The sequence below is a fragment of the Doryrhamphus excisus genome, linkage group LG20, assembly GCF_037039965.1.
Source record: "Doryrhamphus excisus strain RoL-2023G ecotype Guam linkage group LG20, RoL_Dexc_Guam_v1.1, whole genome shotgun sequence".
NCBI lineage: Eukaryota > Metazoa > Chordata > Actinopteri > Syngnathiformes > Syngnathidae > Doryrhamphus > Doryrhamphus excisus.
In genome coordinates this window covers 11,791,044-11,817,438 of record NC_136376.1, presented here as the reverse complement: position 1 = coordinate 11,817,438, position 26,395 = coordinate 11,791,044, and the positions used below count along the sequence as shown (strand labels likewise).

General features: G+C 41.6%; 1 protein-coding gene across 1 annotated transcript; it reads left to right on the top strand.

The window, feature by feature from the left end:
• The first annotated feature begins 223 nt into the window (after positions 1-223).
• Positions 224-25,550, top strand: smoc2 (SPARC related modular calcium binding 2). The gene is made up of 13 exons (XM_058058462.2): positions 224-1,223; positions 7,256-7,418; positions 10,630-10,736; positions 10,844-10,943; positions 11,861-11,902; positions 14,108-14,155; positions 15,408-15,482; positions 16,698-16,884; positions 18,315-18,397; positions 22,375-22,474; positions 23,561-23,808; positions 23,975-24,012; positions 24,926-25,550. Exons 1-13 carry the CDS (start codon positions 1,149-1,151, stop codon positions 24,947-24,949), a joined length of 1,290 nt encoding a protein of 429 aa, XP_057914445.2. The 5' UTR covers positions 224-1,148; the 3' UTR covers positions 24,950-25,550.
• Positions 25,551-26,395: the final 845 nt, after the last annotated feature.

Here is a 26,395-nt window from a genome sequence, read left to right as displayed (position 1 = left end):
TAAACTTAACCAAATAGCTATCATTAGCTGACAACAAACATAACAAGTGCTTAGCACTGGAGTAGGATACATACCTACCTACCATGCAGTACACTACCTTTAAGAACCCTCTTCTGATTAGTGATTGAAAACAGCTGTGTACCCCTCCACTGACAGGCGTCAAGGGAATACATTCACCACAAGACAGGAAACAAATGTAACAAAATAAGAGCCCAGAATTGGAACTAGTATAAAACCCTGACATGCAGAACATCATTTTCGCAGTATTGATGATATTTGGATCAGTCTGTCCACCGCAAGACCAACTGCTTAAAAAGACAGATTGCAGCAGATTTCTTCAGCTGCTAGCAAAGATCAAACAAGCTACCATGGCCTCTTCCTGTTTTGTGTATGTAAACATGGCTAAGTTTAGCTTCCAACATTAGCCATCATTGAATGTATGTAATGTACTACGACCACATGACTAAATTGGGCTCACCTTTTAGACTGCTCACTGAAAGGGTGTGCGGATGGAAAACTGACTAATACTACTAGTTACTACTAAAACCACTAATGGTAATATTTTAGTTTTTTGTTTTTTCAACAAAAATGCAGTATTGAGGCTGCTGTAATCAATTGCTGATGTGTTGCCAAGGGCTTTCAAACTGATGCAGCCATTATTAATATGACATCCTTCCTTTTTTTTTAAACTAATGTTTTTTTTTTTACAACGACAAAATGACTTGTGTCGATTTAACAGGTATTGTCTGTTTGTTGTCTGAAGGAGGAACGGACGCGTCAGACTCTGGATGCAATCCCACCGTCCTTCCCGAGTGGAGGTGCTGCAAAGTGATCGAGTCCTCAAGTGTAGAGGGAGGGGGTGTGGAGAAAACACGTCGTCTTGGAGAGAGGGAGAAGTGGAAGACACGCTGCTGAGGGAGGGAAAACGCTCACAGACACTGGGGTTTATCATACACGCCGAAATAAGGAGCTCAGTGCCGCAGACGAAACCAAGCAGCCTAGTGACGAAGTGCTCCTTCAGCCACAACTTTTGAAAGGAACAGTTGACTTAAAATCGATGTATCTTTGACTTCTTTTTGCGTTGGTGTTCCTCAAGTGTGCTTTTGGACCGTGCGTAATTTGGACAATATTGCCAACACAACACCAGTATGCGCGTCTGTCCTCTGCTGGCCTTCTTCTCTCTCCTGTGCGCAGGACGCACTCAGAAGTTCTCTGCTCTCACGGTAGGAAGTACTGAACATCTCCATTGCATACATCCTGCTCTTATGTGATATGTGATATACATATGCGTAACGGATGGGAAGACCAAAGGGATGTCAGGGCGATTTTAATCCAAGACATTTGGCAGCCAGATATTTGCATTTATTTGCATGGCTGTGCATCACCACTTCTGGTTATGATTTATTTTAATCATCTTAAAACAGAAAATATTTGTACATGTAGAATATATCAAGCATGTACATTCATGTATAAATTGAGTGTGTTAATTCTGATAAATAATGTATGTCTTTATATGTTACAGTCAGTTTTGACTTTTGTTTTGTTTTCATAAGGACCTCACTAATGTCCATAGCATTGTGCACAGCACCCTCATTGCCTCCTTTAAAACTGTTAATACATACAAATCAGGGCCACTATCAAGTGCAGGTACAGGAGCATGGTGGAATGTGCTCTGTCAGAGGCTTTATTGATTTACGTGTTGATGTGACAGCTTCCTCTCCAGGCACCATTATTTATGTACACCTTAATATCCAGTTGGAAACAAATGGCCATGAGTTGTTAACCTGCAGGTGAAGGTTCAGGGATCCTCTCCCCTGATGACACAGTGGAGCTTTGGAATGTGGGAGGAAGTGTTGCACGAGCAGATGCTCCACTTAATTTTACTTATTGTTGACACTGGAATAGATGATGGTGAGTACCATGCTCTGCCATGTGAATAAAACGTCATTCATGGCAGGTCTGTGTCAAACTTCCCCTTTGCGGTTCATCGCTTGCTTTTTATTGGAACAGCACATGGCAAACTGGATTTATACTCTTCAAGTGATTAATGGTGTATTGTTTGAATGACACATGAGCGGCTATCGTTGGTTTCCTGAAAATGTCTCCATGTATTTTGTGCATATTTGTGGTCAAACAAGCGGATAGGTCTATGGGACATTTTAATGGCTTTTTCATGGGAACGCATTTTCCATGGTACCTGGCATGAAATAGTGCATGAAAAGATGTGGGCATATTTTCTTTTTAAACCTTGAATGTCTGTCAAACGTATGGGCTCCATAGGTGCCCATGATTTCATTAACTTGCATGCCTGCATGGTCGCAGAGACTTTTTCACATCACCAAGAGTGGCTTTCCAGCATCTTTCACAGCAATGAAATGCCATTTCATTTGATTGAGTTAGTAGCCTGGTTAAAGGCTGTCACTTTCTTCCCTTTCCACTATGCTTGAAACTAATGATCCCCTTTGCATCCGACCGGCCACGCAGGAAACTCCCGCCAAGGCCATTTAACACATTTACCTCGGCTCTCAGCTGGGGCCCCCATTGACCCTGTGAGGCCGTGGTGTTGAGGGGCCTCTCAGGGCGCTGGAAGTATGGGCCCCCCAGCCCAAAAGGCCCTTATCAGCCTACAATGTGCTCACTGCTGGAAGCTCGCCTCCTCCGTAGTCCATTCAGTCCCACAATGCTGCACAGATAATTGGATTTGATTTTTCTGCTGGTTGGTCTGGTACACTCCACCTGCCGTACCCTTTCTTGACTCTCTCTTGTTATTCTGCCATCTGTTGGTACTATTGGAGCAGATACAAAAGGAGAGATCATGCAAATAAATGTGACATTATTATGAAGTATTTAATTCTTTTAAAAGGATATGTGTCACAATGATTTTGTTTAATGATAAATCATCTCAAGAGGTAATGCTGCATAACTTCAAGGTAATGTTTCACTTTGTTGCCTGGAGAGGTTGCATAGCTCTGCCTCAGTCATCCATCATCACTTGACAAACACACAAAAATCTGCACCAGAAATATATGTTTTATATGAATTGCAGTACACAAGTAAATTGTCTCATGTCACGAAGTTAAAGAGTCCAAGTGATTCTGTGTGCTTGATTTCATGGCTCACTTTTTTCTTTAGCTTTAGAATAAGCTCACCAACACTTGGTGCTCTGCTGTGTGCTGTACAGAGGAGCCAGAGGAGGATGCTGATTTGTTGAATGAATCTTTTGGGGTTGTTAAGCTGTTGGCTGCCATGTGGAGATAATGATAATGATGGTGTTGTCCAGCATGAGTTGTGGCACGGCTTTTAGACCACCATCATTGCAAGGCCAGAAACAAGCATTCTTTCTGGCCTGTCTGCTATATCTCTACCTCATCATATGAAAACGATAAATGTCAAATAGCAAAGATATCATCACTGCTGTAGCAGAATTATAGAATGAAAGGTTGGAAGGACAATCTTGGGTCACTGTTTGTCAGATATCAAGATAGCTTGAAAAACTCAGACACAAAAGTGGAGCGGCACAATGTTTGACCACCTGTTTAAACAGAAAAGAGCAAAGAGATATGTCGCAGTTCAAAGAGAAGTAGAATATCCTCATTGTGTAAATAAGACATATGGAAAGAGTGAGATATTATGAAAAATTAAAAACAAAAATGTAGCCATAAAAGTATTATAATTCTTGGAATCAACTGTAGAAAGAGACCACTTGTAGGAATGACTTTTGTGAAATACTCATACCTGTGCTAAAACATCAGTAATATTGAGCCAATTCATTCTGAATTGATTTATACATCATCATTATATATATCATCTTGTGAAGGTCCATCCACAACAAAACTAATACCATACAATACCAAATATTATAATAGACAGTAAATTCCGGCCCCGCCCATTAGTCTGTGAGGACCAGTGAGCTCTATATTTGTCAGGACCCAATCATGAGCTATGAAAAAACTCACAATGGACTTGTCAACCCATTGGAAATTACTCAATATAACAGTCTGACTCACAGTGTCGTCTTGCGAACAACATTAAACTCATCACGCAGCAACTTAACACTATAAAGCCCATGTGTCAAACTCAGGCCCAGGGGCCAAATCTGGCCTGCGCAATTTCATCTGGCCAGTGGAACTGTTAAATAGAATTGAGTTGGTCCACCTTGCGGACTTCATGAAACAAAGTCCTTTTAATTAAAGCAATTCCTCTGGTATATAGCACAAAATTCACAACCTTTCTTAAAAAGTGTGCCAGATTCAGACCAAAAACTATTTGAACTGTACAAGACTAAAAATGGCAGCACTTTAGCTATTACACCCTGTCTGTACACAATAACACCTTAAAGAGACATAAGACAGTCAAATTCATCATTTTAACTACAGCAAAGCATGCAGTTCATTGAAGAACAAATAGAATAGCAAATAGTGGATGGTGATGCAATGCTTCCTCTGTGTACCAGACAGAGCCATAGGACAAAGAGCCTAAAGGGAGGCTGACGTAATTGCAGTGTGCTAATGAATGCGTCGCTCAGACGCAATGGATTATGGGAAAACTTTAAAAGATTTTTTTTAAATTTTCAGACTCAAATTGATGTTTTTGTATTTGTCAGGTACACATTTTAAGTGTTAAGCTGCTGTGTGTTGAATTCAATGTTAGTAAAGTGTTCTTAGTTGTGTTGTGTTGTTGTACTGTTATATCTACTGACCTTTTGCAATTTCCAACCGGTTGACAAGCTTGTTGCGAATGCAACGCTACCATTTCTTCTCTGACTCGCAAGCGGCACAGTATTTAACAATTTCTCAAGTACAGGAGATGTCACAAGATTAGAATTTAGCCATAAAATGGCCGCATTGCTCTTTAAGCTGCAGGGTTCAAAATTAAAGAAAAAAGTAGCAGTTATAATTTGTGGTAATGTGTAGTATTGCTAATGAAAAGGAAAGTCTGTCTCACCGTGTATGTGTTGAGTGATGAAGGGATGCGTATTGAGACACGGATATGTGCTCTCATGACGCAAACAGCTCACTAGTTCTTCATCAATAACGTTCATTTCGTCTCCTCTTCTTGAAAAAATATTTAGTCAGAAATATTTCTTAAGGGCTCATAAAAAATAATTGTTTTTGAAATTTCAATTAGAACACTTCAATACAAACCTCTTATGATGTGTTTCAACGGGCCTCTTCACTCTGTAAGGATTTATGAGCAGGGTTGACAGGATGGACCCAGCCCCCACCTGCACCCCACCCCCCTTCCCATCCCATGCCCCCCGGCCCAAGGCAACGTTGCCCCCCTCCCTCCTTCCCTGCCAACCCCCTTCCAGGTGCACTGCAGCCCTGCAGCCTTGCTCGTCTGAACATAAGAGGCTGCCTCCAAACTCCATCCCTCACATGATTTGTAAGATGTCAGACGCAACAAATTTCATTTATTGCTCTTCATCCCACCCTCTTCACGGATGTGTGCATGTCGTTTGTTCTTGCTCTGTGGTTTGCCATGCCCTCTCTTTTGAAAATTCACAACAAATTCAAGTCAAGGTTTTAGCTCTATGAGAAGTCCTTTGTGTGTGTGTGTGCATGTGTGTGTGTGTGTGTGCATGTGTGTGTGCACTGAGCAGCTGAAAAAGTGGGCATTTACTTCAGACTGACAAAAACATCAATTGAATAACACTCAATGTGCAAATATTTTCTTTATAAAAGTAGACAAAAAGGTCTCTGAAGAGGCATTTGGTTATGGATTGAGAAAGCAGCACCTGCATGGTGTTGCAGACTGGCATCATAAAGAGGATGAATGATGTTAACATTATGAAAATCCAACTCCCACACTGTAGTGACACAAAGATCCCGGACATCTTTTTGACTGAGCCATTCTGTCATCCACTGTCTTTTCAGTCATTGTAGCAGTCACAGTTGGTTGCCACCCCCTTCACCACCGCCGCCCCATTGTGTGGCTTGGCCAGGGGGTTTCATACCATGGTGGCTGATACAATGGTGGCATTGACGCAGGTGATCCGATGCGTTCAGCCAAGAGTCTGTGTTGTCATGTTTCTCTTTTCATGGCTGAGTAAAACATCCTCGAGATCGACTCCAGGTGCAGGTGTTGGCACATACTAAGAAAAAAGTTAAATGTCAATCAAATTTTCTCCAGTAGCTGAGACATACAGTTGATACACGCCCTAATGTCTTATATGTGTCATTTTACGGAAAAATCATTTTGCAAATTACAGGAGGTCCTTGGTTTACAAAAGAGTTGCCTTCCTACAACATGTTGTAACTGGATTTTCTGTGGAAGTCAGAACTTATACCTAAATGAACCCATATGTCACTCACACTGTACACACAAAGTGATAGAAAATAATAAAAGTTCTAAAAAGGATTGAATGCAAGAATTAAATGAAACTGTAATTAAATGAGAGGGAATAATACCTCACCTTTATTCTTGTGGTTGGCTTGCAAGGGAGGGAGAGACGAGCGTGCATGGAGGAGGAAGTAGAAGAGGCAGAAGAAGTCTTCCACTCTTATATATTCTTCCACTACGCCCGGAATTAGTTCTCAGGAACTGAATATGGTTATGAAAATAGTTTATCAAAGCATTAAAAGTAATGCAACCGATTTTTTGGTGAATTTATTTGAAATTGACCTTATGGACATGTCTGCGTGGTGGTGTTGTGTTTTCTTCTCCATGCGGGTGGTGGGAGTCGAGTGGCTACCCAAACCCTAACCCTATCTTTGAGGAGCCTTACCACACCTTGCAAGTTAGTGTTACACGTATTATTATTTTATATTTTCCAATCTTCAAAAATACAGTGGATCGGTCACCGATCCCGATCCGACTTTCAGATCGCCTTTATAGGAGTGCGCCATTACCACAGAATTGTAACATGATATGCTCCTGTTTATATGGAAAATGTCTCTTATATGCACTATGGGGGCTCAAATGTGTCAAAATGTTTCACAGATGATATGCAAAAGAAGAAAGCAGTAAACCATGACAGAAATCTATGAATCATGTTTATGCATTTATTGTCATTGAAGGTATTGCCTTCAATGAAAAACTTGAATCAGATTCAAACTTGAATCAGAATGAAATGAATCAGCAAGGCACATTAGGTCCAAAGCCATTTCATCTGGTCCTCCCACAGTCAGCTCACGTCACATTAGTATAGTACATACATCTACACCTTTTATCAAACAATTGGAAATTCCTGTGACACATAGCTTAGAATGAAGAAATATTGCAACTGTCTGATCCGCTTATTTCCTACTTCCAGTTTCTGCGGGTGGATCAGGATAAGGAGTGCAACATGGAATGTAGCGGATCTCCTCGCAAACCCCTGTGTGCCTCAGATGGCAGGACCTTCACATCTCGCTGCGAGTTCCTTCGAGCCAAGTGCCGCGACCCCCAGCTGGAGGTCATCCGAGGGCCATGCAAAGGTCAGGTCATGAGTCACGCTTCAGCGCCGCCTGATGCTCTCCAATGCACACAGGGGGTCACAGGAGAAACTTCTGGGTTAAATTCATTTCAGCATAATTGATTCTTTGAGTGCTGGGAGGACGAGTGGGCTTGACATGCTGAGAGTGAGTGGGAGGGCTTGCGGCCGACCTTCAGAGGCTCACATTGGCAGTGGAAGGACATGAACATTTTTTTACCCAACTGAAATATGTTTTGTTGTCCAAAGTCAGCAGAGATAGGGTCCAGCTTACCTTCTCGACCGTAGTGAGGACTAGTAGTGGAATCGAAAATGGATGGATGGACTGTTTACTGTTTCTCAGATGTATAACAGACCTGCATTAAAGACCCTTCCTACAACAAGCAGCAAGTGACAAAAAACTGAAAAAAACTATTGTATTAACGAAAGCCCTCGTAGCCAAGTATGAAAGTACAATAGGTTCCTTAGTTAACACAAAGTTCATTTACAATGGTTTAAAACAGTCAGTGAGCTGGGCCAGTGTGTATAATGATGATTGGACGTGCCCAACAAACCAGATCATCAATACGGGAACTAGGAATAAGGTTTACAGGGATATAATGTTTAAATCATCTTTTCATGTAACTGTCTAAAACGTCCACGAATGCTGAGACATGCAGAGACATCGCAGCGCAATTCAGCGATGAAGCGTCAAGCAGGAAACGAAGCCGAACACCAAAGTCAAACCTGTGCAAGGCGTATAAAAACAACTTAACAATCATTTTCAGGGTGTGTAAGAAAGAATATTGGATCAATTATTAGACCAGAATAAAAACATTAGAGCAACATGGGGCAGTATCCTAAGCAGTATCATTAGAAACGGTTCCAAGAAAGCACATTACCCTCAAAATTGTATATATGCCAACAATGATAATATGAACAAGATGATTCAAAGGATCGGTAACTACTTTGTAAATATTGGTCCAAATCTGGGATCAAAGATCCCAAATTCCCTGTCAGTGGAGGAAGGGGATGAAAGTTCTTTATTCCTTATTCCAGTAGATCAGTATGTGGAATCAAATTATGGAAGTTGGAGTTACTGTAAGTGTGGGAGAACTCGACGGCAGTCAACCCAGTCAAAATGTAGTGGAGAGTAGTAGCGCCATATTCTTTTTTATTTTTTCATTTCCTTTACACATAAAGGTCACGTGAGTCCCAGTGTTTTTCTCCATATAGTGTATGTAACGAATACAGAACTGGAGAGAAAGAACAAAAGGGGTCATAGAGCTGGTGGGGTCAGGCAGCTCACAGACGTCCTCATTGTTGCCCAGTGTTGGAAGGATGCACTCAAGAACCCCAACGTTGCCGTCTCAACCCCTCACCCTGTTCTGTGACGATACTGCTAGTTCATTGCGCTACACTGCTGACATGTTACAATTTTGACTGTGTGTTAAGAAGAAGAAAGTCTTATTTGATAGAGAAGCATTCCGCAGGCCGATGCCCGTGCTGGGTCTCTATGGCAACATCTTTTAGAGGACACTTAGAGGACGGGACACAGAATAGAGGAGTCCAGCTAGGAAGCTGAAAGGGACGAAAGTCCATGAAAGTCGTATTGTATGTGTCAATAACATTGGGTCTATAAGAGTTTGGACCCCCCTCTGCTTGGGGATGGCTGGATGGGATGAAAAGAAGCAAGAGCTGCATTGATGTTTGTAGCCCAAATGAGACACAGGCTGGTCTGGCCTGAAAGCACAAAGATGAGAGCGAGAAGTAAGAATGGTGTTGCATTTGTCTTCTATAACTGAGCTGTGTCCTGTCATTTTTTCCATTCGGACTTATGAGAAGGCTGATGGTTTTGGGATTTTCCAGTAGATTCAACTCTAAGTCACTGTTTTCCATCATCATCATCATCATCATCATCACCTTGTCCAGTGGCAGTGGCACACGCATGCAGAGACATGAGACAAAGATAACGTTGCACACACTTTGCGTGTCTATTGGATGATCCATATTTGATGTAAAAGCCATGCCAATTACTTGCAGCCTTGTGACCAAGTGGGTACATTTTTTAAACTGTGTGTGAGTCATTGTTTTGATGGGATTTGAACCTACCAGACAGACGGGCACTATGTGTCACACCAAGTTACCATTGAAGCGTCACTGAGAGTTTAAACAGATGGTGCCGTTGGCCAACTAGATGAGCTGAAGTCATAGGCATTTTTTGGCCCCTGACATTTATTAACACCCATCCAAAAATGCCAAAAGTAATGATATACATGATTTTTTATGATTAGTTAGAATTGTTTACCTGTTCAACATGCAACCCTAGTGAGGTTAAGCGGCATAGAAAACAGGGACGATGGATGTTTACCTGTTTACCTCAGGCTGTTTTTCTATGTATCTGTCCCCCTGCCAGTCTGTTGGATTATTGCTCATTAGCTTGTGTAGTTTTGTGGAAGTTTAAAAATGTATTTAATTACAAAATCAAATTAGTGGTGCATTACACAGATTTAAAAGACACAAAACCCTGGCTTTTTTGTCATCAATAATAACTATCCATCCATCCATCCATTCATTTTCTATACTGCTTATACTCACGAGGGTCGCAGCTATGCTGGAGGTAGGGTACACCCTGGACTGGTGGCCAGCCAATCACAGGGCACATATAGACAGACAACCATTCACACTCACATTCATACCTATGGACAATTTGGAGTTGCAATTCGAGCACTCCTAAAAATCATATCCCGGAATCATCACCGACCAAGGTTGCTGTAAAATATCAGTGGTTCTGAATCACAAGTGAACGTATTCTGATGAAGAACTATTGACAAATAACGGTTGAACTGGCAACATGGTGAAATAGTCAGACGCAGAGGAAGGGTTAGGTTTTCCTTGTGCGCCGTCAGCCCTTTTCTCCATTGACTGGAATGTTCTATGGAGGCAGCATGAGACGCCTCCTTCCGTAATGGCTTTACCACCAGCCTAATAAGACTGAGGATGTTGGTTTATTTCCCAGCCACACAACCATCTGACCTGCTGCTTCCGAAATATTATTCCTCCGTCTTCCAAGAGGTTGGAAGAGGTGTGCAAGAGGTGTTTTGTTTTAATTCAACATCGTCTATGAGATTCAGCATCTTGACGTTTTTATCATGCTGGCCTTCCAGCTGTGCAGCATATGAAAGTCATGGAGCTGTGGGTGATGTGTAATGATTGGAGTGAATTGTGGTTTTCAGATACGTCCAGATGCGTAGCAGAGAAGAAGTACACTGAGCAGCAGGCCAAGAAGCTCTTCCCTCAGGTCTTTGTGCCTGTCTGCAACCCTGATGGCACATATAGTGAGGTAACTCAGAAACGTTTGAGTATGACTGATGGCTGCTGTGGAGGTTTCATTCATGTTTTATTTTTGAAGCTTCAGCTCATGCTCTTTATACACCCAATTGCTTACAGGTTCAATGTCATAGCTACACTGGATACTGTTGGTGTGTCACCCCCAATGGCCGACCTATCAGTGGCTCAGCAGTGGCTAATAAAAAACCTCGATGTCAAGGTAGGCACAGCCTTGTCACCTTTATTCTTGGGATGATTATCACAAGATAATGGCCGTCAACTGAAAGGGGACCTGTTATACTCATTTTCGGTGCTTTGTATTGAGTTGTGGACTCCTGGAGAAGAGCTACACACGATAACCCACAAAGAAAGCTCTCTGGATCTTCCAGATTCTGCACCTGCTTTCTGCAGTGTTTCCATGGACTTTCTGTTTTTGACCCAAATGATCCGTTTAATTTAGTCCACCCCAGGCCATGCTCTAGGTACACCCACTCCGCTGTGATTGGTCACACTCCTAAGTGCTCCCGAGAACTTCTGGATATGTAGGTCTGCATTTACTGAGTGTAAGCAATCCGCAGCTCATATAAGGAAGTCAGGCTGGCATTGATATCAGTCGAACTCGCTGTGATAATTCTAATCGGTGGGGTGCACAAAAATGTCTGTCCCTTGTATGACAGAAAACAATTGCAAAGCACTGTTCTATCTCGGAGGCTGCACAGTGGTCGGGTGGTTAGTGCGAAGACCTCACAGCTTGGAGACCCGAGTTCAATCCCACCCTCGGCCATCTCTGTGTGGAGTTTGCATGTTCTCCCTGTGCATGTGTGGGTTTTCTCCGGGTACTCCGGTTTCCTCCCACATTCCAAAAACATGCTAGGTTAATTAGCGACTCCAAATTGTCCATAGGTATGAATGTGAGTGTGAATGGTTGTTTGTCTATATGTGCCCTGTGATTGGCTGGCCACCAGTCCAGAGTGTACCCCACCTCTGGCCCAAAGACAGCTGGGATAGGCTCCAGCACCCCCACGACCCTCTTGAGGATAAGCGGTAGAAAATGAATGAATGAATGTTCTATCTAGGCTCATCCAAACTTTTTGCTTTGAACGATTTCATTCATTTGAACGTTTTGCTGCTTTTCAGGATCAAAACAAGAGAGGGCGACCACAAGAGAGCCAGGAAAAGGTGAGAAGTCAATTTAAGAAACGGTCATGTCGTCATCAGAGGCACATTTCTTATGGATATGTTACATATGCTGGCGTACATGTGCATGTGTTCACCTGTGCTGTGCAGCCTAGGTCGTCACCATTTTGGCAGTCTGAGATAGACCCTGAAGGCTGTTATAAAATGAGTCTTTTACTGAGTGAAATGTTTAAATAGAGATGTTTTAAGATACGCGTGATGGAGAGCTTTTATGTACGTACATCATGAGGCGCTGCAGTGGCTTTAACCAGCTGATGTGTTAACCAGTCATTTCAACAGCCTTAACAGATGATTTATAGGCGCTTCAATTCTCTTCTCTTCAATTCTGACTGAATCGCTCTGGCTCGTTGCATTTTCAGCTATAACAGATACAAAGAAATGTTTACTATTTACTGTAAATGTTTACACTTTATACATCATCCTAATTTCACTTTTAACATCTGCCCTTCTCCAGCAACCACAAGTTCCCCCTCTAGCTCTTTTCCAAAATAGCTTACTGTCAACGTTTACAAGTTAAAACAACAAATTGAATGATTCTGAAAATGTGTCATTTGGGAGTTTGCAATTGATTCCTGGGCATCCTGTGTGTCAGTGCATGCTTTTGTTTGCATGCATGATTGCATTGTTGAAGGGCTTGTAACCGTTTCTTGTCAAGTCATGATATTTCGATCAGCTGGAATGCAAAATTAAAAGAAAGAAGGAGGTGGGATGGTGGGGGAGTGAAAAAATGTAGAGTGGCGGGGTTTGTTCAATAAGCATGATGTTGGAAAGCACAATAACCTGTATATTTGTGGTGTGCCTACACATGAACACCATGAACATATTTTGAGCACCAAATGCATAAATTGGTTGAAACAATGCAATGGTCGAAATATATAATATGAAGTTAATGTTAATGTTAATAGTTCTGTTACAGTTATAGCGGAAAGTCATGGGAAAATATTTAAGTTACCACATATTTGTGATGCTTTTCCATGAAGACAGAGGTGTACGTGACTGTCTCTTTAAGAGAATGAGTCTATTGAGCACACCTCCAAATGAAACCAAGTTAAGGATGTCACAAGGTAGTTTTCGCTATACTCATGTAAAGAAAAAATAATAATATGTATATATATGTTTTTAACATCGGAGTCCTGTGGAAGTAAACATGTAAGCCCAGGAATTTTCGAGGCTCTTATTTCATAATGACTGTTGCAGCACTTTTACTGTCTAGGCATTGAAGTGTCATTAAAACATAAAACGCTTAACCATCAACCCTTGTGTGGTGCTTAAATTGACAAATTCATTCACATGTTGGAAACATATGCAGATGATGACTGGCAAACAGCAGTAAATCGAATGCTCCGAGACCACAAACAGCTCAGGGGTTTCCTGGCAGATGCTAAAAGAGGTGTTGCAGTCATGTAAAAGGCCACAAAGTAAAGATAGGCCATTAGTGGTTCGTCATAAATCCAAATCATAAATGTGCTCTTTCAGATGGCATTTCCATTCCTGAAGTGAGCTGGGTAAAAAACTCTGTATACATTTTAATCTACCAGGCATTCATTTCTACCAGCCTGGTTGCACAATAAGGAATGCATTGTTTAAAGCAAGAATCTTAATCTTTACTTGTGGAGCCACCCGTTTGATTTGCCCTGACTCATGCACTAACAGAGTTTTACTTTAGCAGAATGAGTGACCCACACTGAGGTTAACCACACCTATGGCCTTGGCTTCACCCTCAGCCAATCCAAACCTCCATCCTCGTCTCCTTCTTACCACAAATCAAACAAAAAGCCACCAAACAAACACTGAGTTGGATTCTCCCATCGTTCATTGTTTCGTCTCTGACTTGGTCACTGCATTCTTCAGCATTGGTGTCTCTGCCACCTTCACATATGCATGGAATAAGACGGAGAGCAACTATGAAATGGACATCTTTTGTTTATTCCCTACTCCACCCCTCAGAGCACAACAATCTCTGTGTAGTGAAACCATGGGAGTATATGACCACTATCTTTTCTCATTTTACCTTTCTTGACTCCCGTCTGTCGTCTTCCCACATACACACTTTCCTTTGACTTCTATTTCTGCCTCAATCCTTCTTGGCCGGGCAATGTGCAAATCTCACAATGTGATGTATGCTGCTGATCTGGTTTACGCTTGTAATTGTAGTCTCTTTGCAAATATTCTCAATTCTGAATGCAGATGAAACTGGCCTAGTGGTGGATCCACAGCCCCCTGCAGATGAAGAAGGTGAGCTTTCTACTATCTATTGAATATACTGTAGCCATCATACTGTAACGGCTTCGTCCCACTTTGCTGTTTAAGGATTCCATCTAAAGAACAAAGGAGTACCTTTTTTGGACATTGTAATTTGTTTTTCAGCTGGTTTACAGTCATATCTAGGTGTTGACAGAAAGCACTACACAAGGGCTACTTACTCTTGTTCAGCCTGCGGGCCACGTTTAAAATGACTAAGTCCCAAAGATCTACCTCCTACTATAAACACAGATAATATATGTGTTTAGTTTATTTATAAATATGAATATTTGTATAACAGTGCACACACTTTTCAGCATGCAAGTTAGAAGTCAATATGATCAACCGCTCCCCGTTAAACATATCCAAACATATCCAGACAATGGGCCGCATGATGGCCCAGCATGCTCATCAGTTTGCATGCGTGGGTTTTCTCCGGGTACTCCGGTTTCCTCCCACATTCCAAAAACATGCTAGGTTAATTGGCGACTCCAAATTGTCCATAGGTATGAATGTGAGTGTGAATGGTTGTTTGTCTATATGTGCCCTGTGATTGGGTGGTCCAAGGTATACCTCGCCTCTGAAGACCCAGAAGACAGGCTCCAGCTGGGATAGGCTCCAATATGTCCGATGCCCTAGTGAGGAAAAGCGGTATAGAAAATGAATGAATGAATATCCATAAAATCTAACAGGTAAACTTTGAAACTAGTACACTGAATACTCAGGATTACTTTTTCAAGTAATCAAAATAGTTGATTTCAATATGGCAATGAAGATAATTACATATACTGTAATTTCTCAATAGTAGTAGGTCTGATACTTATCGTGCACCCCTAATAATAAACTAATAAAATATCAATAAACATTTGATGCCATCATAAATCTGAGCTCCTGTTACGTTTACAAACTGCTACACTATTGTCAAAATATTAAGTAAACAGATGTTCATATGAGTGAATATACATTACAGTACTATTTTCAGCTCCTCGTCATCAGGAGTATCATTTGGATCTCAAGGCATAATGACACTCCCAGCCGTAGTCCATGGTTTACCTACCCGATTTTTCCTTTTCCGACCCCATATGCCAAATTCATTTTTTTTCTGTAATTTGAGATACGACAACCTTGATGTGATTTTTTAAGTCTGTGAGTTTTGGAAGAACCACATTTGGCTCAGATCATACGTACTGGATATGGGTTTGTTTTCATTTGACGCTAATAAAGCTGTCACAATGATTTCTTTCAGACATCATTTCCCAATACCCCACTCTGTGGACGGAGCAGGTCCGAAGCCGACAGAACAATAGAACCAGAGCTCCATGTGAGTTTCCAAGAGTCCTTTTTTACAAATGACAGCGATTGGGTGTTTGGGACCTCAACTCAAAGCATGCACTGTGTTTCCCTGCTGACTTTTGAGAGCAATCATAGTTTGAGGCTGCTGCTCAGCACAGATGGGGGGTGATGCCAGAACATTGTGGTGATGGAGAACATTGAGCTTCGGGGATCTGATTGTCTGTGCTTCTTTTTCTTGCAGATTTGTAATTATCATCACATGGCATAAGCAAAGGATCTGATCCTATTCTTTTTGCTTGATCCTTCCTGTTCTCCTTCGACTCATGCGAGTTAACCTCACCACGCAAATCAGTTACCTCGTTGCTCTTTGGGGAAATATGTTTTTGACTGCATAAAACATTGCTCTTTTACCCTAGAGCTGAAAAGCCAGCTTGTATGAGTGCATTTGTGTATGAATCCCATTATCATAATTTAGAACCAATAAAAAAAGCATGAAAAACGCAGCAATGATGGTTTTGATTAACATACGCTCTTTGGGGTACTAGGCTGGGAAAAAAGAAAAAAAAACAGCCCAACAAAGACAACCCATATGGAGGAACTGGAGCGAGGAGAGTCTGTTAAGAAACGCATGGAAGCATTTTATTCTGTTTCTTTTGTGTGTAAAGATTTCGTATAAAAACAAACAAAGAAAAGGGATATCCATAATCCTGCGGAGGCTTCCGATCCTTCAGGGAAGCAGCAGAAATAGTGGGAGGAGCTTGGATCAAGTTAAATCAGAAAATCTGATACACACAGGAGTAGATAAAACGGATAAAACAATGGGAAGCACTGCATTTTTCTCTGGGAATTGCGACCATGTAAACATAAAGAAGCCGCTTGACATCCCCTGCAGTCGGGTGTCAGTGTGTGTGGGTGTTTGATGGTGACGGCCCAATGAAGTAATGCTTTAGTATTTGTCTTGTCTGTTTCTCTCTGTGTCACATACATCCACAGAGATTTTAAATATTTACTTAACTTGCGGCATAGGGTGCTGTGCTCATGTGTCATTAGCCCATTAATGTTCGTAAACAGTGCCACAGGGGGGCTGATATAGCAGTCTACGTACCCTGTCTACAGTTTCTCGCACAAGTCTCCAGTTTCTCACAGGATTCTACCACAATAGTAGTATGTATTTTATATGTGTGTAATGGTGGAACTATATATATCAAACACCTGCCAATGCATGTGCAATCCCTCTGTCCAGCCTCATCATGTGACCAGGAACAACAGTCTGCTCAAGAGGAAGCGAGGCAGCACAAGAACGATGCTGTATTTGTTCCGGACTGCGCCCAAGGCGGACTGTACAAGCCAGTCCAGTGCCACCCCTCCACAGGTTACTGCTGGTGTGTCCTGGTGGACACGGGACGACCCATACCTGGGACCTCCACCAGGTATTGAGCTCCTGTTTGGTTATAATAATAATAATAATAATACATTTTATTTGTATAGCGCTTTTCAAGATACTCAAAGACACTTTACAAAAGAATGAAGTTGAATAAAGCAAGTAAACAGAATAAAAGACATTCATTGGTTAATACACAGTTAAAACATGAGTAAAAGCGGGGCACAGCAGTCAGGTGTAAAAAGTTAAACATTAAAAACAGATTTAAAGAGGTGGGTTTTTAGTTGTTTTTTGAAGGTGGGAAGGTCAGGGCAAGCACGGAGTGAATGGGGCAAAGAGTTCCAGAGAGTGGGGGCAGCGATGGAGAAGGCTCTGTCTCCCCAGGTTCGGAGCTTACAGGGTTGACTTTGATTTCCAAATATTAACGCTATTTACTCGCTTTCTCTGAGGGGAAAACACACAATACTTTTTTCAGGAGTTTTGTGATCAGTTAACCCAGGCTCAAGCCTCTTTTCTGAAAATCTGGAATGAATGCAGATATATAAAGTGGAATAGATACGTATATCAAGTATAATTGTAGCTCAACCAAAGATTTCCGGAAAAATATGCCACAAACGTTAAACATGCGTGAAAATGCATTTTTTCTGACACCACCACAGCAGGGTACCAGTCATGTCAAAGAGAAGAAATATCACAATAACCATAAAACCATAAATCAAACAATCAACATATGAAAGGGTCTGGCTGCACTGTACAATATGAATGATGCTATGAATGAACTACAGTGAAAGCAAAATAGTTACTAACTCCCATGTGTGTTTTTCAATATCCAGCTAACTGCATCGTGGAAAGTCCCAATCACAATTAGCATGTAGCATGTAGCATTAGCTTCCTCATTGAGTGAAGCCTCAAAATTCGACATGTGAAGTAGCAAGGGGTTACTGTATAGCAGGAATCCAACTAATGTATGCATGTAAATACTTTTCAAGTTGTTCCGATAAAGGGCATGACAGCGATCATGGCAGTGTGGGGTATCGGTACACCCGGTATCGGTACACAAGCTTCCAATCAGATTGACAAGAATCCAGGCAGAGTGCCAGTGAGCACATTAGCACACACATGGAGGTGCGGATTTTCCCCTTTCTCTTGACTTGTTCCAGGACAATTTTGCCCCCCTTGTAGAAGAAGACCAGGAGTAGGGCTCTGGCTTTTGGAAGGAAGCTTTTAAAGCTTCCTTGGGTCCCACGCTCCCCGTCTGCCTCACTCCCTCTAAATTTCTGCCTGTCACCCCGACTGTCTTCATACCAACCTCAAATCATTCCTCTCAGTTTAGTTGTGTGTCAGAGCCTCTGCTTTTCTGCCTCAGCTATTTAAATCTCACACATTTATTGCAAGTGTTATTGTTGGAAACTGTGTCTTTGGCAAGTTTCACTTTGAGTGACATGACTAAACCTGACTAAACTATTTCTTATGTCGAAGGTATGAGCAGCCAAAGTGTGATGGTAACGCCAGGGCCCATCCAACAAAACCAAAGGACCATTACCGAAGCAGACATCTTCAAGGTATGTCTCCGAGGCTCATGGTTTCTGTTTTTCTTCTTGCTTAGACCACATGGGGAAGTTCCTCAGCAGGTGGCCTCCGACCGCTGCCGCCCTCCCAATGTTGTGATAACAATGGAAGTGTGTGTGTTTTGCTGATATCATTAGCCGTGTTGGTCAAGGAAACACTTGATAAAGACTTGAGCATTGCCAGATACTGCGCCCTTCGTGATCAGTTAGCCAGGAGACAGAGACGGATCGCGGAGGGGATTCATCAACAACTGACGTGTGGAAATGGAGAATAGCGGGATGAGGATAGATAGGAGATGAGGAGAAGCAACAGGGGAGAGGTGGAGGTAATGGATGATGGCACAGGCCCTGATAGCTTGGAAACAGCATAGATAACTCAACTGAAGGTGAGAAGGTTTTTAGGGTGCGCCGTCAGGGAGGTTGAAAAAACAAGCAAAGGGGAGAATTATAATTGCTTTTATATATTATAATACACTTGTTTCCTATCAATAGGCAAAGTTAGAGATCGGTAAATTGGTCGAGAACTGACACAGGGGTCCCAGTGCAACATTATAGTTGTTGGTAAATGTTAGCAAAGCAGATATTAATTCTCGTTTGTTTCACTCTTGATCAAATTATTGATTGATGGGCTGTGTGACGAGATTATGAGTGAGTTCAATATCCTGTTTTAGGTGAATGTAAAGGGAATCTGTGCAGTTGTGTAGAATTTTTGGGAAGGCACGTAACTGTAAACCACAGTTTTCATATGCATCAGTTTTTGTATGACTCGGGTTTTGTACTGTATCGTTCTGCAAAATTGAGTTCCCAAACAAAGCGCCTTTCGTGTTGCTGACTCACTGTTGCAGTCGTGGCCAAAAATGCCAATGCCAATGTTAGGTTAATTGGCGATTCTATATATTGTCCATAGGTATGAATGTGAGTGTGAATGGTTGTTTGTGCAATGCAGTTGGCTGGATGGATGGATGGATGGATGGATGGTACCAGTGTTTTTGGCCATGGCTGTATAAATTTGGCTGATTTTGTTGTACTATGTATATATCTTTGGCATCTTGGGCATGCCAACATTTTTGGCCATGACTGTAAATAACTTGTCATGTGGCCAAAGAAAATTGTGATTGCCAGCAATTTGATAAAGAAGGTACGCCATTGATAAAGAAGCAACACTATTGCATTCAATCTTGCAGGGGAAGTCTGCATCATCAATAAGATTCGTCTATTTGTCAATTATAATATTTTGCATTGTTTTCTGCATGTCAAATGATAATTATTTTTACATTTTTCTTATGTCATCATTTTAACCCACAAACAGATGGTGATTACAACCTACAATAGGGATGCTAACACACCAACGTCGGAGAACTAAACAAAAAAGGAACTCCATGATACCAACTTTTAACCCCTTTCTTTACAAGGCCCTTCTGAGCCACAAAGTACAACAAAATTAATAAAGAAAGTGCAACATAGAGCAAGACGGTACACATTTTGAGAAACGTCTAAACGAGGAGAAACATGTTGGAAGACATAATGGGCTGCTGGGATTACGTTCCATTCTCTGCTGGATAAGAAAATAAACACTCAACTGCTTGCCATCATTATTTGTAATGTTTGGCATCATTCCATCAACCTTCTCATAAATTGAAAAATGCATGTTGTTAGAGTTAATTGTATCCTCCAAAACAGCACATAACAAATTGCAGACAAAGTACAGCAATTACAGCTTTCAGGTGCATACAACCAAATCATAGTTTAAGGCACTTGGCACTGGGGCACTTTTTTTCTGGTAGTTTGGTAAACATGTTAATAATCCAGCAGCAAATGCATAGAGCCTCCACTGTTCCTCTCTCGTCCACAAGTGTTTATGCAGCCGTGTGCGCCAGACCAAACGCGGGGCTCTCTGGTCACAGGTGCTGGATTTGAGCAGCAGCAGAGCAACTCTGGCTCTGCTCACACATCACTGACTTGTATTGCCGCAAAGTGGGACGGGCAGCATACATCAATAAATATTACTCATCTTTGTTGATGTTTGTCTTTCTACTGGTGCTGACGGCATTGCTAGAGTGACAAGCTGCACCGTGTGGTTGGAGAAAATGTTAGGTGCACAATTTGACACATGATAATATATTATGTCGCTCAGCCGTCAGCTGAAACAAACTTTTTTTTTAGTATAAGTGCACATACTTCATGTTGATCTCTGCACAGCATTACTGAGTGAACCTATTTTGAAATACACCTGAGCAAAAAAAAAACTAACATCTTATTTTCTTTATGAGCAATTGCGTCAACGGCTGTAAACGCAGTTACTGTATGAATTCGAAATGTTGCCTTAACAGCAGTCGCAGCAGTCCATTTGCTGTTGAAGCGCTGGTGTTGAGAGGTTTATGGGGCGAGATGCGAGAAAGGAGCCACTTGCCCTGAAAGGAGGTGGAGAGGAAAGTAGTGTACTTGGCTGTCTTTCACTCTACAGTGGATTCACGGGATACTTTTGGGCAAACACTGGGAGTCGCTGATGTGAGTGCTGACAGGCCTGTGCCCCATGTGGTTCCATAGAATAACATTGATTCTTATTGAAAGCAACACAAGGGTACACACATGCACTTACTGCTCAACCTTCTGCAAAACGCAGAAGCCTGATAAATGGAGGCATTGGAATAGAAGCAGGAAACAGTCTTATGATTTCATGCTTTCTTGACTTGAGCTGTCAAACATGGGCATTAAAGGTAAAATCATAAAAACACAGACAAAGACAGCTGCTTTGGAATGGTAGCCACACATCTGCTGCCAATAACGGAAAAGCCTTACCTGATGTCAACACAAAGTCCGACTGTGCTCTTAAGACAAAAATCTGACCTCTTATAATAATAACATAAAAATCTCTTTGTCTTCCTAGACACTAATTGTGTCTAGACTAATTTACTACAAGATGCTTGACAAGGCTACTTTTTGGAAACTAACAGGTGGGTCAGTCTTTTACTAGGCTTGGGTGGTGAGGTTCCACTAAAACTTGAATGCAACTATGCTCAGCGTGTAAAGAAGACCACAGAACAGTTTGGACATGTGTATCGCCCAACTGTAGACTAAGGATCTATTTGGGAAAGGTGGAACGGAGGCATGTTGCTGAGTCGCCACCTGTTAGAGACGGGCAAAGCATGCTATTATCTCCAAAGTAGGAGAATCTGGCCCCGCAGGCTTGAGCCGTAAAAAGAGTCGCAGCAAAAAAGCAGCGGAGATTGGAGGAGACGGACTGTGAGAAAGAGGAGAGCCAGTAGAAAAAGCCAGCCATCTCTCGCCCCTTTGTAGCCCTCAGCCCTTCCACACTATGACCCACTCTTAAAACTATATGGTCAGACTATCATTAGGGTCATTCCACACCAGTTGTCCCTTAATTGAATTGTTTTCCCATCATTCTGCATGTCATTGTCAACTTGTTGGTTCATTTATGGAATTTCCTCTCACATAATCCCACCATTAGTGTGTCCATCAATGTTTGGCTTATTTGAAGCAAAAACATGACTCACGCTATGTCTGTCAAGACAGTATTTGGTGTACTTAATATCTCGGGTGCTGCATGGACTTATACATACAATGTTTAGAAACATCTTCTGTGTCTCCAGATGGCAAAACCACTCAGGGGCCTCTTTGATGATTGGCAGGTATCCTCTTCCTCCTCCAGATGAGGGGAGGTCTGACACTTTATGAGAGGGGGTTAAAGACAACTGTGAGAAACTTGTTTGGGTTTATTTTCTCCTCCGCTGTCTTTACGTGCCGTTCACGCTGAAACCACGCTGCTTGTTACATGACGTCCCTCCCCAGACATTTACTAGGCCACCTATGTCGGCAGCGTTCCAAACCGTAATGTTGTCGATGAAGAAGATGAGTTTGGAGTTTGTTCAGATAAATACACCAGTCTGTATCAACCTGCATCATTTCCCAGCATGCACACTCATCCAGATATCTGTGGATTGTATTTCCAGGCTGTCCTGGCGCAAAGAAAACAGAGTTCCTGACAAGTGTTCTTGATGCGCTGTCGACGGACATGGTGCACGCTGTCACAGATCCAGCATCTGCCGGAAAGTACGTTTGGAAATGGCTTGATCTTTCTTTATTTCAGTGGAATCTCAATGTTTGAATGTAATCTGATGATTCTCTGATTCAAATCATCTCCAGATTAAAAACTAAATAAATAAGGAAATAGATACAGTATACAGTCAGCCCTCGCCACTTGTGGTTTGAATATAGCAGCTCCAGGTTTTAATAGCAATACACGTTCAGTACAAGTGTTTTATAGTCTCTTAAATAGTTTATTTACTCTTAGTATGTCAACTACATCGGGTAATACGAGCGTAAAGGTAGCTATGGGGTGTTATTTCATTTCTAGATGGCCCTAATAATGTTAATAAGGGTTGTAAAAATGTTTTCTATGCTAGAACGATTAAAATATTTGATTGCTAAGTAAAGAATCCTATACTTCACAGAAATTCACTTATCACGGTTGGGTCTGAGACCAAATAAATGTGATAAACGAGGGATTACTGTACGGTCATGTGAAAAAATGATGGGGTGACCTACGTTTTTCACATGTACTCTATTCCAGGCTGAAACTGTCATTTAAATGTTCTTAACGGTCATAGAAGAGTAACAGTAAGTTAAACACTGTTCAAGAGGAGCCAATTGAGGTGGCTTGAGGCCTCCTGGTGAGGTGGTCTGGGCACGTCCTGCCGAAAGACACCAGAGTGGGCAGGCACGTACGACTCACAGCTGGTCTGAGAACAACATTGGTATCGCTACAGTGGAACAAGAAGAGATACTGAAGTCTTACTTACTCTATAAGTAACTCTATTACGACTCTATAACCCCGACTGCTGCCCCTCAACAACAGGACTAGGATAAGCAGAAGTAATCACACGTATCATTATGCATATCTTCATCTTGGTTGTGGAGGGTATGCCCAGATTTCCTCATTTCTGAACACCTTCATTAATTCCACCAACTGAGGCATCCCCAGAAGTGCTGTGAAGACTCTACATGGTGTCCTAGGTCTTCCCCACGGCCTCCCTCTCCAGAACACCTTCCCACCCAAAATAGAAGTCCTCATCTAGATGTGGTGTCCTTTAAGACTCTCCCAGCGTACTCACACATATGTATGATTTTATCTGCTAGGGTGGTGGAGCCCGACCCCAACCACACGCTGGAGGAGAGGGTTGTCCACTGGTATTTTGCCCAGCTGGATAAAAACTCTAGCGGTGACATTGGAAAGAAGGAAATCAAGCCATTCAAACGCTTCCTGCGCAAGAAATCCAAACCCAAGAAGTGTGTCAAGAAGTTTGTGGAGTACTGCGACATCAGCAACGACAAAGCGCTGTCCCTGCAGGAGCTGATGGGCTGTTTGGGGGTGACCAAGGAAGAAGGTGAGCTTATGTATAGCACCTTATGTATATCACTGCTATAAGCTTCATAAGCCTAGCAACAGTAACTAAGGGGATTAAAGGTTAGAGAAGGGTCAATTTACAATTTGTGTAGCGTCTTTCCTTCTTATAATGGAATTTAAGGTTTATGTCACTCTTTGTCTTACAGGAGCCAAAACAGGAGAAGGTTTATCTCCCAGTAGACTTGTAAGTCAACTATTCCTCCTATCCCCGTCATATAAACACTTGAACCACTGTATAAATATCAAGAGTTAAAATGGGTTGGGGCTGTATGGTTAGCGCGCAGACCACACACCTCGGAGACCCGAGTTCGATTCCACCCTCGGCCATCTCTGTGTGGCGTTTGCATGTTCTCCCCGTGCATGCGTGGGTTTTCTCCAGGTACTCCGGTTTCCTCCCACATTCCAAAAACATGCTAGGGTAATTGGCGACTCCAAATTGTCCATAGGTATGAAGACAGAAGACAGCTGGGATAGGCTCCAGCACACCCACAGCCCTTGTAAGGATAAGTGGTAGAAAATGAATGAATGAATGAATATTTTTTGTACTTTGTGTTTTGTGTGTGGATTTGCTGTGTGAGCATGAGACACTTTTTCCTGCATCTCTGTGTCTCTGCATTCTGTCCTAGCAGATCATGCCATTGTGTTTATTTTGTCAAATATCTGTGTCTTACTTTGTGTAAGACACAAAAAATGAAAAAAAAAATGAATGAATGAATGAACGAAAATGGGTTGGACAAAAAAAGTGGCTGAAGTTTGTGGGTTCGATCCCCCGTCCTGCCGTCATCATGTCAACGTATCCTTGAGCAAGATACTGAACCCCCAGTTGCTCCTGGAAAAGGGCAAGTGAAAGACCACAGTTCAAAAGAACATTGGGTTAATCCAATAAAAATAGTTTTAAATACAAACTACTACTAACTATATCAATAAGCAAGTAAACAAGTCAATAAAAAGGCAAATAGTAATTAAGCACACATTTCTTTCTAAAAAAAAAAAAAATATATATATATATATATTCTTTTTTAAAAAATCATCCGGCAAGTGTTTTACTTGTCATCGTGTGTGACTACACTGATGGCATTCTACCTTCCTCCCCTCAGCATCCATCAAAGAAACAAGGCTAAAACATCAGCTGAGAGTCCCGCTTCCACGTGAAGATTCTGCCCTCACCAACCGGCAATAACGGAAACAATAGTATTTGCACTTTGTACTTTACGAAAAATGTAAATTCACTTTGTAGAAATAAGGTATTTAAACAGACTGCTGAATCTGTGAATGTTGTAGTTAGCTCTTTGTGTCCTGACAAGCAAAAATGATTTAACACATACAATGTATGTGTCCTTTGAGTGTCTGAGTTGTACAAGTTGTTCATGTTTGATGTTTCATATTGTCCCCCTTTCTCTGTGGACTTTTCCCCTGTTGTGTTGATAACTATAAAACTGATGTATGGATAGTTTGCTTACAGAACACACTCACTCAGAATGTCTTTTCCTTAGCCTTGTATGGCAGCTTGCAAGAATGTTTCAAACACTAACCATAAGAAAAATGCTACGTCTTCCTACATATTATTGTTTATTAGTAATAAAGAACTGTTTTATACACATTTTGTTTGTGCGTGTGTGTCTGGCGGACTGCTAATTACATCAGGTCTAATCCAATTGCCTTCCTACGTACATAATGTAATTGAATGTTTTTTGTTGCTATGTGTGTTCTAGCCAATAAAACACCTTGTTGACACGGCCCTAAAAATCCAAGTGTTAGTCATACATAGCAGAAGTCGTGTATCATCCCACTTTCAGACGGCATGCTAATTGCCCCAAGGCAACATTTTGCAACGAGCTCATCACAGGTTCCCAATGTGAACTTAGGGTAGATGGCAGCACCAATCCCAGTAGTGTATAAGTGGTCATTTAGCGTGCCATATTTATATATATATATATATATATGACCCTGCACGTGTGAATCTGTGTATTTGCATAAGATATATTTACATGCAAACTGTTGAATGGACTGAAGAATGAAGAATAACAGTCAGCTCAGAGCAGTCATGACACATTACAATGCACTTCATTGTTCCAGTCTGATTATGTTGAGGCTACTGAGTGCTAAATTGTGGCTTTTCACACAGAAAGTCTTCTGTAGGGTTGAGTAATTGACCTCAGGCTGACCTGCTCATTCGCCCTTAGCTTCTAATTTACGATTAACACATTAGTCTCCTTTCCGTGATATAATCCGGCCCGATAGTCTGGTTAAAACCAGTCAAGTGAAAATTTGGACTGGATGAGGGATTACTGATGGATAATGTTGCTCCTTTTTAAAAACTTTCTCCATCTATAAAAACTGATAGACCTGCGGCCCTGGTGAGGATAGGCAGCATAAAAAATGGATAGATGTATATGTATATACTTTATTCATGTCCAAAAGACATTACAAGTTTTAATCTGTTTGCAAGTTTTACCTGGCTGACACAACACATGTACAGTGGTGTGAAAAAGTGTTTTTCTTTTTTTTTGCACGTTTGTCATACTTAAATGTTTCTGATCATCAAACAAACTTGCAATGAGTGTCTT